The 16,121-nt window shown below is 34.7% G+C and overlaps 1 protein-coding gene across 2 annotated transcripts in view; it reads left to right on the forward strand.

Moving 5' to 3' along the window:
• rab11fip5b (RAB11 family interacting protein 5b (class I)) overlaps positions 1-16,121 on the forward strand; it is a 41,519-nt gene that overhangs the window by 1,861 nt on the left and 23,537 nt on the right. Inside the window, exons 1-2 of one of the 2 annotated variants that reach the window (XM_030146155.1) lie at positions 9,175-10,089; positions 15,161-15,690. In XM_030146155.1, coding sequence (XP_030002015.1) covers positions 9,710-10,089; positions 15,161-15,690 — 910 coding nt within the window. In that variant the 5' untranslated portion in view covers positions 9,175-9,709. Of the gene's footprint in view, positions 1-9,174; positions 10,090-15,160; positions 15,691-16,121 lie in introns of those variants that run through there. The other variant, XM_030146156.1, reaches the window with a different exon arrangement.

The raw sequence follows: 16,121 nt of genomic DNA on the forward strand, positions 1-16,121 counted from the left end.
AGCTAAATATATCATTATCGTTAACTATCATTAACATCTGGGTGCTTCTATGGAACTGGTCCTAAAAACAGGACACGGGCTAAAATTTCAAACCAGATGTAGACGAATGTTATGAAGCAAGTTTGGAAGCACTTTGAGTCTATTTTAAAAATAAATACTTACTGAGAAAAAAGAGAAACTATTTCTCAGATAAAACATGTTTTTATATTATTTTACATGATATTTAATACAAAAATCTGCATGTAACACAGTGAAAAGGACACGAAAATTACACGCTACTATTTTTTTGAATATCTCTTGATTCTCTCATAGGTATGTTTTGGGAATTGAACCAATTATGCAAGGCAGAGTGTTGGAAAAAAATGACCGCTGTTACAAAATCATTTCCGATTTATGTGCATTTAAACGGGCAGGTTCTGCATGTAACACCAGTGGACACGATGGGTTACATACAAAACCTGGAATGAGACTGAGGATTCATGAAAAACCCACACGTCTGGATTAGAAAAACCACTAGAATCATCAAATTTAACACAATGTCTTTATATATAGTGGTGTATAAGACCATTTACAGCCATGTTTTCAACACCTAGGTAGCTTTTCCTGTCCCGATTGTGGTCCTATTTTTGGCCCCAATATTTCATTAAAAATTCATTAATTTTGTGATGGCTCAGAGCAAGAGTATAATTTTTTTTCGCATTTATCTGAAGTCATCATTAGGTACATCCTAAGGGGGAAATATGTCTAAATTTCTCTTTTACTATTGGGTCTTGTGGTAGGTACCAAAATGAACCCAGTTTCATAGAAGCACCCATCTATAACCACTGCCTTTTGTCAAACTACATTTTTCCTTTTAATGGTGAGTTAATGTTACAGAATATAACTGTGTTTCTGTGTTAACTAAGGAGTCTCTGAACATCCAAAAAAGACACATCTGATGCCACTGAAAAGCTGAGAAACTGCATTTTACCTGATTTTTTTTAAAGATAAAATTAAGATTAATTGGTTCAAAAGTTGTGAAACCTTTTGGATCAGTGGATGCTTTTGGTCAGCGGTGGTTGTTTAGGTCTTTGAGGGTTAATAAATGAATAAAATGCACATTTTTAACTACACTGGATCAAAACAAGACTGTTAATTTTTGTCCTTCCTGTTGTTTGTTCTATGAAGTCTGTGTATTTGCTCTGTCTTCGGTTATTTCACTCATCAGTACAGACTTTTGTCCGTTTCAGTGTCTCTACAGTTGAATTTATTCCATTTCTAGATTCTCCTTTATCATGTTGTAACAGAACTTTGAGGAGACTTTCTGACTGGATTTTCGTTTAAGGCAGCTGCCATATGATTATGCCTTAAACCATGACCTCCAGTGTTGTAAGTAATATCACTAAAAATGGGTTGTTTCTGTTTTAAGCTGAAATCGTCTTCACATCCACGACGATATACCCGAGCACTTCTTTCTTTTCTGAAGCTCTTATTTGCACTTTTCTGCCTCGCCGTGGACAAAACCGTCCCACAGCGAGAAGTCCTTAAAGGGATGTTTATAAACTGTCTTCTTCCTCTGTATTTCCTTACTTTGGCACTCAGTAGCTCCACTCCATGACTCTGTTTTCTACGTCTGAATGTACCAGATATATTAGGTAAGTTTGCCATGTCGACAGTGCTGTGTAAATGTGTAATATAAACTACAGTATTGTGTGAGGTATCGAAATACCACGTCTCTTTTTTAAAAAGCCAAGTAGAAAAAAGTGCCACAGAAACCTGGATTCTGTTGTTGTGTACTGTTCTGAATGTGAGCGTTCATTTGTATTTACTCTGCATTTTGATGGCATATCCTTTACCCTCAAAGTGGCTGTTATGAACACTGTGAAACATCAGTCTGATTTTTACTAAAGCAAATAGTTTTTGTTGTTTTTTTTTATTTATAACAAATAAAATGAGCACTGAATCTGAAATGTTTACATTTCCCTGTTATTTCTTATTATATTTATCCATTAATCATATCCATCCCATATATCCAGGAAATACATCTTTTATACCGTTTTCTAATGGTAATAAAATCCAAGCAGAACTTGAACTATTTTAGATTAGGTTAGATGAGATTAGGTTAGGTTAGATTAGACTAGATTAGATGAGATTAGGTTGGATTAGATGAGATTAGATTGGATTAGATTAGATTAGATGAGATTAGGTTGGATTAGATGAGGTTACATTAGGTTAGATTAGACTAGATTAGATTAGATTAGATTAGATTAGATTAGGTTGGATTGATTAGATGAGATTAGGTTAGATTAGATGAGATTAGGTTGGATTAGATTAGATGAGGTTACATTAGGTTAGATTAGATTAGACTAGATTAGATGAGGTTAGGTTGGATTAGATTAGGTGAGATTAGGTTGGATTACATTAGATTAGGTTGGATTAGATTAGGTTGGATTACATTAGATTAGGTTGGATTACATTAGATGAGATGAAATTAAATTAGATTAGATTAGATTAGATTAGATAGAACTTTATTGATCCTTTGGGCAAAACCCTCAGGAAATTGAGATTCCCATAGCGGCACAACACTGGATATATACATAAGAAATACTGCAAGAAAATAGCAAAACAATAAGTGTAACAATAAAATGGTATTGAAATAACACGAAATTGCACATTGTAAATTACTAGTAGAAACAAGAAGTTGCAAGGTGGTAATAATAAATTATAAAGTAATAAAAATAATATTAAAAAGTAGCTAATTATGTTGTATGTATGTACAGTCACAGAAAAATTTTTTAGACCACCCTTGTTTTCTTCAGTTTCTTGTTCATTTTAATGCCTGGTACAACTAAAGGTACATTTGTTTGGACAAATATAATGATAACAACAAAAATAGCTCATAGTAGTTTAATTTCAGAGCTGATATCTATCCATTTTCCATGTTTTCTTGATAATAACCAAAATCACTTCAGTTCTTACATCAATATCTACGGCATTGTACTGACAAAAACAATGCTTTTAGGCATTCCATGTTTTCTGTCTGTTTTAGTCACATGATACACACAGGAGTTAGTACTTGATCACATAAACATTGTTTTTGATGGGTTTTGATGGTCTAATAATTTTTTCTGCAACTATATTATATATAGTTATGTACACATATATGTATAGTTTAATAATCACAGCATAAATGTTATAAGGTGGTAACAGTAATAGTCATAACGATATAGTACTACTACTAATTATTATTTTTATTAGTAGTAGTAGTTGTAGTAGTATAGTTTTAGAGGTGAAGATTTTTTTCCTTCTACTTTTCACCTTCCATAAGGGATTTATCTCCCTTTATTATAATACTATCCTCTGCTTTTTGTGTTTTTCAGTAGAAATCAAGGTATTTTCCTATATTTAACATATCGATCCTGTAGATGTTCAGAAAATCTTTGAGCAAATTGAAAATACATTGAAACCTTTATAGTCAAATGTTATAAGATCAGAACAGAGAAAACAGAAGAAAAAGTGACGTTTTCAGCGAAATATATCATTACAACCACTGTCATTTATCAAACTACATATATTTTATTGATAAATTAATGCTGCAGTGTTTCCACAGTCACTATGGAGCCTCTGGATGTCCAAATGGATCACATCTAATGCTGCTGAAAGGCTGTGAAACTTCATTTTACCTGAATTATTTAAATGTATTGATAGGATTAGTGGATTAAGAGTTATTAAACATTTTAGATCAGTAGATACTTTTGGTTGTTGTTGCTGTTGAGGTCTTTGTGGGTTATTCAGTTTAATTTTTCAGTCAGAAACAAAACAACTGTCCTCAAAGACATGAAAAACCCTTAAAAATCATTAAATTATGTAGATGTAGATATAAAAAAAAACTATGGAGTTAAGTTTGAGGGATTTAAAGTAGTAAACACAATTTCAGCCTTATATTTTCATTATTTCTTCAGATAGGAGGGCTTTAAAAATAGGGTGACATTGTTTTTACTGAATAAATGAGTGGTACCGAGCTAGATGTTAGGTTCAATATGTCATTACTTTTGAAGTATTTATGACAAATACATGAAATTTTCAGGAGTTTTTCTCAAGTACAAGATTCTGTACAAGTGGATCCACAGTTGCCATTGTGACATTATGTAAAAAAATAAAATCATGATAAAAATCCATTTGTGCTTTACAGCCACTTTGACACTGTAGCGTACATTATGCATTTGACCTGAATAAATATAAATACCCATATCATACTTTGTGCCTTTTATTAATGCAGCTTTACATAATAATGTTTTTATACTAGACCTTGTCCTACATCAGCAATGTATGATTGAAATATAGATTTTTTTTTTATTATTATTATTTTCATTGCCTAATAAATTAGAAAACCATTTTGTCATTACAGTGGGACTACACATGAGACATACTTACCAAAATGTAAAATATGATGATGATGTGGGTTTTTTTTTTTGTTTGTTTTTTTTTACATCAAGCTATGGTTTGACAAATAGTCGTGGAAAAAATTATTAGACCATCAAAAATCATCAAAAACAATGGTTATGCAATCAAGTACTAACTCCTGTGTGTATCATGTGACTAAAACAGACAGAAAAGAAAACATGGAATGTCTAAAAGCACTGTGTTTGTCAGTACAATGCCATAGATATTGATGTAAGAACTTAAATGATTTGGGTTTTTTATCAAGAAAACATGGAAAATGGATAGATATGAGCTCTGAAATTATACTATTTTTGAATTAATGAACTATTTTTGTTGTTATCGTTATATTTGTCCAAACAAATGTACCTTTAGTTGTACCAGGCATTAAAAATGAACAAGAAACTGAAGAAAACAAGGGTGGTCTAAAAAATTTTTCCATGACTGTACATACATACAACATAATTAGCTACTTTTTAATATTATTTTTATAACTATTATTTATTATTACCACCTTGCAACTTCTTGTTTCTACTAGTAATTCACAATGTGCAATTTTGTGTTATTTCAATACCATTTTCTTTTTAGACTTACTGTTTTGCTATTTTCTTGCAGTATTAAAACAGACAGAAAAGAAAACATGCAATGCCTAAAAGCAATGTTTTTGTCAGTGCAATGCCATAGATATTGATGTAAGAACTTAAATGATTTTGGTTTTTATCAAGAAAACATGGAAAATGGATAGATATGAGCTCTGAAATTAAACTCTTATGAACTATTTTTGTTGTTATCGTTATATTTGTTCAAACAAATGTACCTTTAGTTGTACCAGGCATTAAAATGAACAAGAAACTGAAGAAAACAAGGGGTGGTCTAATAATGTTTTCCGTGACCGTATGCAGATGTGAATCTCCTTTTACATAAGTTAAAGACGTCTTGTATGTTGGAAAATCTTATGAAAATTCCATGGATTTGTCATGAATAATTGAAAAGTAATGACTTATTGAACTTTGCATTGCTTATAAAATTAAATCAGTGTCATGCGGAATTTTCAAAGCTCCAGGATCTGAAAAATATGAAGGAATATGTGAATATGTGATAACATTTTCTGAACATATGAGAAGGTTCAGTCCTCCAGTTATACTGTACATTTATTTGTGCTCATTCACCGTAAATAACTGCCCTATACATATAATGTATAATTTTATGTATAATAAATTTTATGTATAATAATTTTTTTTAATTTTTTATTTTTTTTAGAGAATCATATTACTGACATTTATTCTTACCAATCTGTCACATCCTGATCATATATTTTGCAAAAGTCTTTAAAAAAACATGCACATAAAAATCTACAAGGGCCATAACATCATAACATGCTTTTGTGCAGAACATCAGACATCACACAGGCTCATTGGTTGCATTAATTCAGAGCAAAACAACAGGATGTGACTCGAGCACCTCCTCCTGGGACTCCACAGTATGTGTTGGAGAGACAGTCGAGTCATTGCTCTTTTGTTTTGCTGCTTCTCCTCAAACTGTGTCTGAACTTCCACTAGATGGCGTCCCGACAGTGAGGATCACAGTATGATGTTATATTTCAGTAAAAGCTCTTCTTAAAAAAAAAAAAAAAAACAATGAATAAGGACTGCAGGGTAATTTGAAAAAAACAAAACAAAAAAATAAAGAAGGATAATACAACTAAATTACACATAAATAAAACTGTGGCTTTGGAAAAACTGATCAATGCCTGGATTTCAGCACATTTTAACCCTTTCATGCATGAATTATGACAACCTTAATCCATTTTTTTTCCTGAGTGTTTTTATCCCTCTTTAGGCATGAAAAAAAAACAATGTGATTTTTTTTTTTTTTTTTAAATCAACCTGTTTTTCATGGAGTTACAAAAATGTCCACTCAGCTACACCATGAATTTTATTCTTGAAGCAAAGAAACATGTATTTAAAACCCAATATCATAAAGTGATATGAAAACAGTGAAATGAAACCATGTTTAATGCAGCTATTCTGATGTTTTCTCACATTTTAACATATTCTAATACTAGTTATTACTCACTTCATGGAGATAATATGCAAAAAAAAATAAATATTAACAACTGATTTCCACTCAAGAACCAATCAAGAACAGCAAAGTTACAGTAATGGTATGAATTGCAGTTTATGAGATGATGCATAAGTGTCCACTGTCTTGGTTGATATGGAACTAAAACTACTAAACCCATGAATATACAAGAGAACAGCTGTAGAATAACTGTCCACTGTAGTGACCACTATGCATGAATAGGGGTGTAAGACAATATCACTCCTGCAATATATCGTGATATTTCATTTCATGATATTGTATCGATATTAAAAAGTACTGTATCGATATTTTGAGGTATTTATTGAAATGCAGATATGGTGGAGGTTCATTTTTGTTTTCTGCTTTTCTTTTTTGTTTATTTATTTATTATTATTATTATTATTATTTAACACAGTTTTATTAAATAATGGTTATTTGAAGCATCCTAAAAGCACTTTTTGCTGTCTGAGAGGCAGATGGGTGACAGGTTTCTTTGAAAACTAGGAGAAATGGAAAAAATTTATAATGGATTAGGTTTTAGAAGTGTCCACTGTGTCGGCTGATATGGAACTAAAACAACAAAACCCATGAATAGACAAGAGAACAGCTGTAGAATAACTGTCCACTGTAGTGACCACTATGCATGAAAGGGTTAATCACTTTAGTTTAACCCTTTCATGCATGAATTATGAGAACCTTAGTCAATATTTCTTTCTTGAGTGTTTTTATTCCTCTTTAGGCATGAAAAAAACAATGCAATTGATTTTTTTTTTTTTTTTTGTATGAACCTATTTTTCATGGAGTTACAAAAATGTCCACTCAGCTGGACACCATACATTTAATTTCTGAAGCAAAGAAACATGTATTTAAAACTCATCATCAGAAAGTGATATACTGTGTGAAAACAATGAAATAAATTTTTTTTTAATGCTGCTAATCTGATGTTTTCTCACATTTTCTCATACTCTAATATTAGTTATTATTTCATGGAGATAATATCCTCCTGAGACTCAGGAAATTGACAGTTTTAGCTTTTTTATATTAAAAATGGTCTTGATTGGAAACTGCATAATGCAATAGTTTTTTCCACATACATTTTAAAAATTATTTTTATTTATTGATTTATTTTTTTAATGGAACGTCCTTTGCAATGGGCAGTATTTTGTAAGTTAAACTGTCAAACTTTTGTCCCCTACAGAGGACAAAATGCATTGCTGGGTGTCAGGAGGATATGCAAAAAAAAAAAAAAAAAAAGTTTCAGAAAACTGTTAATTACAGTCTAATAACAATTAGCAATTAATTTACACTAAACCATGTTACTGCAGATCAGGTTTATCAAGAGCAGCAAAGTCACAATAATTGTATGAATGTCAGTGTATGGGATGGTGCATAAGTGTCCACTGTTTTGGCTGATATGGAACTAAAACAACAAAACCCATGAATATACAAGAGAACAGCTGGAAGAAGAACTGTCCACTGGAGTGACCATTGTACATGAAAGGGTTAAAAAGTATATTCTTGACCCTTTCATGCACGAATTATGAGAACCTTAATCAAAATTTTTTTTCCTGAGTGTTTTTGTTCCTCTTTAGGCTTGAAAAAAAAAATAATGCGATTGAAAATTTTCTTCTGAAAAAATAAATAAAAATAAATAAATAAAATAAAATAAAATAAAAATATATATATTAAAAAAAAAAAAAAAATTCTTATGAACCTATTTTTCATGAAGTTGCAAAAATGTTCATTCAGCTGGACACCACACGTTTAATTTTTGACGCACAGAAACATGTATTTACTGATAAATTCTGTGAAAACTATGGGGAGGGCTTGTGATTCTGGGGGTTTATGCTCAGGAGAGATCTACATTATGTTACCAATTCATGTCAGAAAAGATATGTAGTGTCTTAAAACTTTAATAAAGATATGTGTAAAAAAAAAAAAAAAAAAAAGAACAAAATCCATGAATATACAAGAAAACAGTTGTAGAATAGCTGTCCACTGTAATGACCAATATGCATGAAAGGATTAATTTTTGAAGCAAAAAAACAAACAAACAAACGTGTATTTAAAACCCATCATCAGAAAGTGGAAAACTATGAAATGAAAAAAAATTCATGCAGCTAATCTGATATTTTCTAACATTTTAATATACTCTAATACTAGTTATTACTCACTTCATGGAGAAAACATGCAAAAACATTTTTTTTTTTTTTTTTAAATTGAGAAAACGTTTAAATTAGTCTAATAACAATTAATAATTTATTTACACTAAAACATGTTACTGCAGATCAGGTTTATCAAGAACAGCAAAGTACCAGTACTGGTATGAATTGCAGGGTATGTGATGGTGCTGTGTTGGATGATATGAAGCTAAAACAACAAAAGCCATGAATATACAAGAGAACAGCTGTAGAGTAACTGTCCACTGGAGTGACCAGTATGCATGAAAGGGTTAATTTGATAGTGTACCATAAATGTGCCTTTTATTATCGCTCATTATTACTATTATTTGCATGTTTGTTACACGTTGCAACACTTACAGTTATATAGATGCATAAAACACTGCAGGTTTTAAAATGAAACAATGCAAGATATTTCATTTCTATTCACGGTTCCGCCCAGATATTGTATTTTGCATCTTTGCTGCTCTTCCATCCTGAGCCTCTTTGTGCAGCCGCTGTCTGCGCACTGCAGCTCACAGCAGCCTATGTTTCCCTGTTTTTTTCCCCTCGTGTTGTTTGAGTGGACTGGTGGATCCGACAAAGCTTCGGATGGGTGTTTCTCTTTAATTCTGCGGCATCTATCTCCCTGTATGCGGGCCTGGTTTTGTGGAGGAGGGCGGGCCGTGCACAGATGAGCACATTTCGGACCGTCAACTCACCGCTGCGGCATGTTCGGAGCAGGAACTTGGGATGATTTCTGTTAACTTGGTTTGCATTGATTGGATTTGGGAATGGCATGCAGAGCTTCAAGTTCAGCATATTTAAGGCCCATGTCTCCTGCTTGGAAACTGACTTAGGATCGCCCCCACGGAGGCGCACGGACTTTGGAGACCTATTCTGCAGAGGTATTTTGGCGCAGCACGCACGATCTGGCGCAAAAAAAAAAAAAAAAAAAGGGATGATCCCCCAGTTTATTGATAAGACAGACCACTGAGATTAAAACGTATATTCGGCTGCACACACAAAAAAAGAGCCGCTTTCCCAAGATGATGTCACTGATAGATCTGGATGATGACCAGCGGTGGGTGCCCACGCATGTGAATGTCACCGTGCTCCGCGCAAGGGGACTGCGCACCAAGGGCAAGCACGGCAGCCGATACCTCTACACCATCATCCAGGTGGGGAAGGAGAAGTACACAACAGGGCTGGTGGAGAAGGCGGAGGTACCCGAGTGGAATGAGGAGTGCTGTTTCGAGCTGCTCCCCGGGATCCTGGAGGACGGGGGCCGGAGCGCCTACCCACCGGGGAGCGGAGACCTGGTGCTCACCGTCATGCACCGGGTCCTCATTGGACTGGACGTGTTCCTCGGTCAAACCATCATCCCTCTTGATAAGATATTTCAGGATGGAATGTGTCCTAGAGATGAGTAGGTTGTGTTTGGATTTTACACACACTTGGCAGAATTGATGTGTCATGTTTCATGTCAGGACACTTTTATTTATGTATATCAGGGGTGTCAAAGTCATTTTAGTTCAGGGGACACATTCACCCCAATATGATCTCAAGTGGGCCGGACCAGTAAAATAATACCAGTGAAAAAAGTTAAATTAACCCTTTCATGCATAGGGTTGTGTATCAGCAAGAATCTGGCAATACCATACAAATCACAATACTAGGATCACAATATGATATATAACAATATATCATGATACTGTTAAAAAAGTATTTTTTTTGTTGGTTTGTTTCTTTTTCAGATTATTTTCTAGAGGAATTGAATTACAACAGAAATATGTACAAATATAAACACATTTTTACTTGATCAGAACAGGATCTAATGCTATATCACAAAATAGGGGCGGTCATGGCGCAGGTGGTAGAGCGGGTCGTCCAATAACCGAAGGGTTGGTGGTTCGAATCCCACTCTATCCTAGTCAGTCCGTTGTGTCCTTGGGCAAGACACTTCACCCTCCAGTGCCACTCACACTGGTGTATTGGTGGTGGTTTGGTGGTGGTTGGCGCGAATCGGCCGCCACGCTTCTGTCAGTCTGCCCCAGGGCAACTGTGGCTACCGATGTAGTTTACCACCACCAGAGTGAGAATGTGAGAGCGAATGAATAATGTAAAGCGCTTTGGGTGTCTAGAAAAGCGCTATATAAAATCTAATCCATTATAAAATTGTTCTATTTCTCCTAGTTTTCAAAGGAACCTCTCCAACAGCAAAAAGTGCTTTTAGGATGCTTCAAATAACCATTATTTAATAAAACTGTTAAATAATAATAATAAATAAATAAACAAAAAAGAAAAGCAGAAAACAAAAATGAACCTCCACCATATCTGCATTTCAGTAAATACCTCAAAATATCGATACAGTACTTTTTAATATCGATACAGTATTGTGAAAAGAAATATCGCGATATATTGCAGAACTGATATTTTCTTACACCTCTATTCATGCTTAGTGGTCACTACAGTGGACCGTTATTCTACAGTTGTTCTCTTGTATATTCATGGGTTTAGTAGTTTTAGTTCCATATCAGCCAACACAGTGGACACTTAGGCATCATCTCATAAACTGCAGTTCATACCATTACTGTAACTGTGCTGTTCTTGATTGGTTCTTGAGTGGAAATTAATTGTTAATTGTTATTTTTTGCATATTATCTCCATGAAGTGAGTAATAACTAGTATTAGAATATGTTAAAATGTGAGAAAATATCAGATTAGCTGCATTAAATATGGTTTCATTTCACTGTTTTCATATCATTTTATGATATTGGGTTTTAAATACATGTTTCTTTGCTTCAAGAGTAAAATTCATGGTGTAGCTGAGTGGACATTTTTGTAAATCTATGAAAAAAAAACCCCTCAATTTCATTATTTTTTTCATGCCTAAGGAGGAATAAAAACACTAAAAAAAAAACAAAACAAAACCTCAACTAAGGTTCTCATAATTCATGCATGAAAGGGTTAAATTATGATCATGTTTACATCTACAAAGTTTCCTTCAAAATCTGAACAATAGGAACAATTTGAAATGTCTTAAGAAGAATAAGTGCAATTTAAAAAATATTCTGCCTCAGTTTAACTTACAGATCACGGTGGATCTACAAATACGCATAACATTTAATAACAGATTGTTGGTAAAACTGCATTGACTTCTCTTAAGACATTTCAGGTTGTTCATATTTGTTCAGGTTATTTAATTTTTTTGTAAAAGTATAGTTTGTTAATGTAAACATTTTCATGTAATTTAACTTTTTTTACACCAAAACAAAGAGAAAATTTGCAGTTGTCATTATTTATAGGATATTATGATAATACTTTACTGCTCTGATCCACTTGAGAACTAATTGGTCTGTATGTGGAACCTGAATTAAAATGATTTTGACACCACTGATTTTTGTGTAATTTTTGCACTTCACAAATTCATCCTTATTGGACCCTTTGGTGGCCTGGATTTGGCCCCCGGGCCACATGTTTGACACCTGTGATCTGTATGTTTCTATTTTACTCCATTCTTTACCTCAGATGATCCTTCTAATGATGGCCATGTGCTTCTGTTTCCATCCTAAACACACATCAGCTGATCTGACTGATAAACACATCCACCCTAGACTGAACACTTCAGAAGTCACTATGTTTATGCTAAAGGATTCTAAAGTTTGCATCTTAAAAGCAGGAGATGTTTGATTCCACCCCCATGGACTGATAGCCTGTGCTCTCTAACAGCTGTACCCACAATGCACTGCAAATCAACAAGATGAGATGCAGTTTCCACAGTGGGGGGTCTGTGTAGACTGTGGGATATATAATGATTTTCAGCAGACAGCTTATATCGTTTTATACATTCTCCTCTGGGTTGCAGTTCATCTTAGGTTGACTTTTTCCCCTCTTCCATATGGAGATAAATCTAGCATCTATATTCATTCCAAAAGGAGACAATAGATGCGATTTATTTGTAGAAACAAAACAATAGGGATGAATTTTGTTTAACAGCCTAAGGAAAACTAAACCCACACAGTGTAGCCTGAGTTATGTCGTTGGGAGCTGAAAAATCACGGGTCATTTAAGTTCTCCATCTCTCAAAATGAAAAACATTTGTTCTGTCATGCACTGATTATGATAAATGGTGGGCCTACACCACAATAACTTAACTGTGTGTCTGTGATGGTAAACATTGATTTTGCTGTCGTACAAATGTGTAGTTTATTCTTACTGTGTGGTGTGTGTGCTCTATTTAGTAAAATATGACTTTCACATTAAAAATACACAAACATATTCTGTAATTAAGATGTGAAAAGACACATTCAGATACGTTTTACTTGGCTGGAGTTATTTACGTCACACAGTCTGGTGATAAAAGACATGAAGTCACTCTGGGCAGGTTTGGACTGTGGGAATGGGAGGTTCACACTGACTTCGATATGAATGGACAGATAAGCTGCACCACCTTTTTAAGTTTTAGTTACCAAGTAAACAAACTGTTTTAGAGGCAGAGTTGCTCTGGGGTAAAAACAAAAAGCCTCTGGCTCAGCTGAACCTCAGCTGGCAACGTGAAATAACCACAGTGTTTCTGGAAAAGTTATAATAGACTGAAGCCAAGTGAAAAAAGGGCAAGAGGAGGTAACAGTAAGGAATAACAACTTCCCTTTGAATAACAGTCATTAAAAAGATCATTACTGTTTCTGTAGAAAATCATTTGTTTTTATTTTTCTGACCAGATGTGTATATATATAATTAAAATGAGGCAGTTAATGTGGAAAAAATATAAAACATGTTTTTTCACGGTCACCCATATAACTTTTAAGGATTTGACTTGATTTAATGACCTGTAGCTTCAGATTTATGAGCTATAAATGCATATGTTTTTATTTTACTTGTTCTAACATTGTAAGATAAGGTCTTTGATTTTGCCGTTATTTAATTAAATCCACTTTGACTATTGTAACATGGAAGCTAAATCACCTTGTACACCATTTAAGTAGTTCATTTACCGGCCCCTTGTAGCTCTGAGTGCCATTTATCTCAGTGAATAATTTAGAAGCAAACTACACATCTGAAACTTTAAATCTGTGAATTTTTCCTAAAAACAGAAGAACACTGTGTTCTACTGAAGGTTAGACTTGTTATGAATCTCACTTATCTAATTTACCTCACTTTCAGGCTTGGAAATCTAAGCTGGGGCACAGGTGACGTAACAAGAGTCACGAATAAAATGTGAAACATTTCCACTATTAACACTGAGGTGCAGAATAGAGTAAAGTAACACAACACATCTGGCTTTAATTGTGGCCTCTCCGCCCTTTCTCCTCTCTCTACTCTCAGTGAAACTTGTGCTGAATTCCTGCTGTTAGTTTTGGCTCTACAGCATTTTCCCTGGTTGTGTTGAAGGAGGCAGGAACAGTGGCAGGATTTCACTGGTTGACTCCTCATATTGTCTATGTAGACACACCAGGTGTAAGTGGGTGGACCTCCAGGAATTTGGGTAGTGATTTCCTGCTCTGAGGCCCCAAAAAACAGTTTGTTTTCAAAGACAGTGGTCTGATTTCGAGCAGAACCCCCCCCCGGGCAGTTTTTTCAGATTATGCAATATGCAGGAAATGTTGCCAAGAGGAAATCAATGTGGTTTTTTTTCCATTGATGCAGCATGTGTTGTCAAATTAAAATGTAAAATAGGCTAAAATATTTATTCATTTATGGTTTTTTTGACAGGAGGAAATGCATTGTTTGCAGATAAACTAAAAAATAGCATCTGATGCAAGAGTAGTGTTTGCAGTTAATTCTCATTTGCAACATCCATCCATAGAGTGAAATACAAAGACAAACTGAGTCTAGCTAAATATCATAAAGAAAATAATGGTATGGCAGGATACAAAGATGTACACATTTACCCATAAAGACCCAGGGCTACTTTTATGGCACTTCCCAAAGATATTTTCTCTCTGTTTAACCTTTCTTAAGTGATTTATCACCATTTATTATAAAATTATCTAATATTATCCTCTTATTCTGCACTTTTTCCCCAGTGAAAATCATCATTTTCCTGTGTTTAATTCACTGATCATGTAGATGTTCAGATAAGATCAGATTAAAGTTGAATGTTATTATATCAGAGACAGGGAAAACTGAAGAAAGTGGTCTTTTTCAGCTAACATATCAATAACTCAATGTAAAAACAAGTGTCTCCATCCACTATCATTGATCCAACTTGATGGGTTTACTGGTGAATCAATGTTGTAGAAGATGAAGGTGTTTCTATGGTAACTACAGAGCCTCTGAACGTCCAAATGGGTCATATCTGATGACCATGAAAAGATGACAAACTGTATTTTACACCAATTATTTACATGTATTGATAGATTTAGTGGCTAAGAAGTTGTTCAACATTTTTGATTTGGTTGCCAGTGGGTGTTTGGGTCTTTATGGGTTAAAGGTCTGGTTTAGTACTACTTGTAACAGTGTTGATGTTGACTGTCCTTGTCATTTTCTGTCTTCAGGTGGTTCAAGCTCAACTCTAAGGTGGGACGGAAGGAGAAGGAACGTGGTGAATTACAGGTGACCGTCCAGTTCACCCGCAACAACATGACGGCCAGTATGTTCGACCTCACGATGAAAGACAAGCCCCGCTCTGCTTTCGGGAAGCTCAAGGACCGCGTCACAGGGAGGAAGAGGGGGGACATGGAGTCTTCGTCTGCCATTGTGCCGGGTCGATACGCCGCCCTGTCGGGGTCCCTGGGGCAGCCGTTTGGAGGGGAGGTCGGAGGGGCGGCGGAGCCTCGGGAGGTGGAGGTAACAGAGGAGAAGAGGAGTAAGATGAAAGATTTCTTCAAAGGCAAACTTCGAAAGTCATCTGACACCAGGTCGTGCTCATCGCTGGCCTCAGAGAGTAGTATGTCCTCCATGGCCAGCGATAACCCCGGCCCTCCGCCCAGTCTGGACCTGCTATCAGATCCACCCAGCTCCCCCATCTACTCTAGCAAAGTGAGAGTGGACACACACTATGGAGAGGCAGATTTAGCTAAAAAAGGTGAGCTTTGAATCATTTATACCTCTGTTACACAGGTCTCAAACATGTGGCTCGGGGGCCAAAACCGGCCCGCCAAAGGGTCCAATCCAGCCCCTGGGATGAATTTATGAAATGCAAAAATTACACTGAAGATTTTAACAATCAAGGATATTAAAATCATTTTAGGTTAATTCAATGTAAAGTGGGTAAGACCAGTAAAATACTATCATAATTACCTATAAATAATGAAAAAAGCTATTTTTTCCTCTTTGTTTTACTGTAAAAAAAAAGTTAAATTACACAAAAATGCTTACATTTACAGACTAGCCATTTACAAAAAATGTGAATAACCGAAACAAATATGAACAACCTGAAATAATTTAAGAGAAGTAAGAGGAATTTTACCAATATTCTGCCTGTTATTAAGTGTTTTGTGTATTTGTAGATCCATT

Source organism: Sphaeramia orbicularis, chromosome 10 (assembly GCF_902148855.1).
Source record: "Sphaeramia orbicularis chromosome 10, fSphaOr1.1, whole genome shotgun sequence".
NCBI lineage: Eukaryota > Metazoa > Chordata > Actinopteri > Kurtiformes > Apogonidae > Sphaeramia > Sphaeramia orbicularis.